Source organism: Priapulus caudatus, unplaced genomic scaffold, assembly GCF_000485595.1.
Source record: "Priapulus caudatus unplaced genomic scaffold, Priapulus_caudatus-5.0.1 Scaffold401, whole genome shotgun sequence".
Taxonomy (NCBI): domain Eukaryota; kingdom Metazoa; phylum Priapulida; class Priapulimorpha; order Priapulimorphida; family Priapulidae; genus Priapulus; species Priapulus caudatus.
The window spans coordinates 46698-50988 of NW_014577462.1; the positions used below are offsets into that span (position 1 = coordinate 46698).

Below are 4291 nucleotides of genomic sequence, written 5' to 3' on the forward strand. Positions count from 1 at the left end.
GCGAACGCTTTTACTCTTGCGAGATCTTGCAACCTGCCTCGCACATACATGTAAACCTGCAATACCTGCAAATTAGCCTGCAATACCTGCAAATACCCTGCCGTACCTTGATACCTGTGATACCTGCAATACCTGTGATACCTGCAATACCTGTGATACCTGCGATACCTGCAATACATGCAACACCTGCAATACCTACGATACCTGAGATACCTGCAACACATGCAATACCTGCGATACCTGCAATACCTGCAATACATGCAACACCTGCAATACCTGTGATACCTGCAATACATGCACCACCTGCAATACCTGCGATACCTGCAACACCTGCAATACCTGTGATACCTGCAATACCTGCATATGCTTGCACATACCTGTTCGCTCGTGCAGAGAGTGCAGGTCGGGCGGGACAGCAGTCTGACGATGATCATCGTTAGCGCGTCGTCGTCGGGATCGGTCAGCGCTCCCCGGCCTCTCTGCGTCTTCGACGTCGTAGTGTATGCAGCGATGACGGGGGCGACCAGGCTGCTCAGCTGCTGGTCGAAGTGTAGTGATGTACACGTTGAAGTCTTCCCTGAGAAACAACAATCGAGAAAATTCATTACGATCATATTTACCTGTAGGTATTTTGCTGTAAACGTTGAAAGTCTTGCCTGGAAAACAATAGGGGAAAATTCAGTACAATCGGTATTTACCTGCTAGGTATTCATGCTAACGTGCTGTTTATAACAGTACTGTGCGCCTGTTAAAAGAAAATACATTGTCTTATGAGTGATTACTACCAAAACAGATCTGTTCTTGCTACAGACGGCAATCCTAATATAAAAAAATGGAAACAGAATTAAATGAACAGAAAATTAAATTTAAGGAAGAAATGTTACTAGGAAATTAAAAATACGATGCATGCCACTCTTATAAGTGAATCATCATTTATCGTTATTGAAAAAACGAATTGTACCTTGATGAAACCTAGATTAATCAGGAACTAACCATATATGCATACATATTTGCTGAAAACATGCACGAGTCTCAATTGTTTTTTTAGATTAATTACTCGAATGTATAATTAGGCCACGATTGCCCGTACACACTTGTTTCTACTTGTGTTAGCCAACAGCACGTATGACTAATAAATGTTTCTCCACCCGTGCTAGCACCCGTGTGCGCTGACTACCCCACACTTACCAGGGTTAACCTGGTCCAGAGAACCCGCAGCATATTCGCTGCGACGGCCGTGTTCAGATCTCGCTCGGACACCCTGCCTCCCGACTGTCACCACCATGCTGCAGCCGCTGCGCTCTGCTGTCCGCGCGCGGCGCCGCCCGACGACGTACTCCGCGACCTTCTCAAGGTCATCGGCGGCATCGACCGACGGCGTGTCAACAATTGCGGCCGTCCCGCCGAAGAGGAGTATCGCGCGGCAGCCTGCGTGCGCGCAGCCCCGGGCGCCGCGTTGCCGCCCTGCGCTCGAACCGTACACCTCGACGGCGAGGGTGGGGCGCGGTCGCTCGTGCCTGCCGAAACACCGCGCGTCCACGCCGCCTGACAGCGATTGGCCGCGTCGGCGGAGGTTAGGTCGCCGCGAAGAAAGTCGACGAAGTGCGTACGCGGGTCCATAGACGTCGTCGTCGCGGAGCGAGCGTCGTTCCGACGTGTGTCTGAGCGCGGGTCTTGCCCCGCCTTATCGCGCGAACGACGGCTCGCGGCGAACACCGGTCAGCGACGGTGCGGCGCCTCGCGCAGCGCGACGTCGTAGGCGAGTCGCCACAAGCGGGCTGCCCGGCCGCCGTGATGTAGCCCACCGGGGTGACGCTTGCGCAGACGCACGGCCCAGCGGAAGGCCTCTCGCCTCACCGCGGGTTGGGGCGCCCTGCCATGCCACCGTCATGGCGTCGGCGAACTGCGCGGCTGTTAGACTCAGGGCTGCCGTCGGTCGCCAGATGAACAATGGCTTAACCTGCAGGTGGGAAGCAGGATTCCATCACGTCAACATGAGATATAATATTACGCGGTAAGATAATAGGTACACTCTTTTAATATTACAGTTTTTTATCAAAGTTAAGTTCAGTCCATACTTACGAAAAAACCCCTTCATACGTTGGATCATTTAATCGTTTATAATTATATAAAATTCATACAACTATAGCAGCGCATTTGACGAAGAATGGTTTTCCTACAATCTAAAATCACAAAATATTACGAGAAAGTACGCTGGCATTCTTTACAAAACCTCACCAGCATACGGCTCGCAGTGGTGGGGCGACCAATTTTTATAAATTTTCTATGATTATTTCATACTAAATGCAAATTACGTGGCAGTTTTCATATAAAATCTTGAGATAACATGAAAATAGAACAGAGCATACCATATTCCAATGCAGATGGACTGTGGCGGCATCCTGGTCCCTTCATCGTTTGCAGGATGTACGATGTCAGCACTTGAGCGTCGACAGTGTTTGATGGTTAAGGGATATCGTATACAGAACGTGGGTCACTGGTTCGTTGTTGACCAACATTCCGGATATCTTAAGATCACTGATGACGATTCTCTGACCTGCACAATGCCACGCAAATGTTACACACACTGCGAGTCACATTAGGAGAGACAAATATAAGTGACTAAATAAGACCCATTGCCACACATGAAGAACATAGCAAGATCGATTATAGTAATTTTTCGAAATTACGCCACATTATATGCCACATTAACAATATATCCATATGGATTGAAATTAGCCCGTGGTAAATCGCTCCTGGTTAGACTAAACCCGCACTTTATATAATTTTCAAACAGATTGAATTTAATGCCAGTAAAAATAGTAATGGAATTTTTTCACAATCTCTGTTTCAAGCATCCACAAACAATGTAGATAGATTAATCTAGATGTAGATAAACTGTGCGAGTACTATCGCTTACCTGGATTTGAAAGCTGCACAGCCTGCTCGTATGCGCATTACTAGCGTCGGCTCATTAAACCTCTCTGTGCGTATGCCAGCAATGTTCACTGTATGCTGAGCTATTGCAGAAGTTTCCTCAATCAGGACTCTATTAACCCTGACCAAGAATGTTTGCCGCAGATCGTTGGACGCATGATTTTGGTCATCGACAGACAGGAAGTATGTTGCAGTCGTCGCAGGCTGGCGGTCACTCGTTCTTGCTGACTCTGTGTTGACCAGGTAGACCCTGTAAGCGTGGTGACTGACCCTGTGTCCCTCCTGTACACTTTGGTCCACGCAGCAGCGAGTCTGGTTGGCAGCCTCTGCTGATGGAAGCTGGCCAAGTACGATGCTTGTAAAGTGGTAATCATACTCCGTACACCTCACCAGGACGTGCAAGCACATAGCCAAGTGATCTCATCTGTTAGAGACAGTCTGATCAAACGACGGTTCTTGAACGTGGTTTCCACTGATTTGTCTGCAGGCAGCATGACATCATAGTTGACCCAACGGCAGGCTTGCCCATCTCCGCGTCTATGTAGCTGTCTCGAGATTAGCTAGTTGTATGTTCCACGGCAGACTGTTGCTCGTTTCTGGGTTGCTGTTTTCCCAGGCTGTTGTCATGGCATCAGAGAACTCTCGCTGTTTAACCTCACTTGACCATCAGATGAGATCACATAGAGAGATTCACCTTTGACAATATGGATCAAAATTATTCAATTTATTATATTTTGGGAACATTTTCTACTAAACTAACACTCAACAGTGCTAGTTGATATTCGGTGCTGCGACTCCCTTAGTGTCTACAGATGTAACATACCATCGATGAATATATGCTATTGGAAACAGATCTAAAGTAGAAATCATTCCAACATATGCTTGCCTTATATATATATAGTAGTACTTCTAGCAATGCTACTTACTCTCGTTTGCAAGACAGACGGATGGTGGACATCCAGGAACCTTCATGGTTTCCAGAATGCTGCGAGTCCAGTACTTGAGGGCTCTGGGGTAACTGTAGAAGGCTGAATGTCTGTCGTGATTGTAAGACACAACATACACAATAGAGGTGCCCTGGCTGGTTGTTCCTTGTCCTGTCGACAATCTCTGCACTATTCACAATTATTGTCTTGCCTGTAAATATTAGCTTGCAACGTGTTAAAATATAATGTACCAGAATGTAGGAAACATAACTCTGAAAACACCGCAATTACTTCATGTAAGTTTTATCTTTACTTTTCAACAAATTAACAAACTCGTAAATATCTACAAATTAGCTCAATGATGGGTTAATCAACAATTAATTGAGTGCAGAATTAGGATATGATTGTTTGTATGCAGGAACAGACTG

At 46.7% G+C, this 4291-nt stretch overlaps 1 protein-coding gene across 1 annotated transcript in view; it reads right to left on the minus strand.

The window, feature by feature from the left end:
- Nucleotides 1-3909, minus strand: part of LOC106809973 — a 42717-nt gene extending 38808 nt beyond the window's left edge. The window contains exons 1-5 of the mRNA XM_014813213.1: nt 3864-3909; nt 2499-2557; nt 1858-1960; nt 1189-1464; nt 378-577 (exon numbers count right to left, since the gene is read on the minus strand). Of these exons, the coding sequence (XP_014668699.1) occupies nt 378-577; nt 1189-1464; nt 1858-1960; nt 2499-2557; nt 3864-3909 (684 nt within the window). The remainder of the gene's footprint in view (nt 1-377; nt 578-1188; nt 1465-1857; nt 1961-2498; nt 2558-3863) is intronic.
- Nucleotides 3910-4291: the final 382 nt, after the last annotated feature.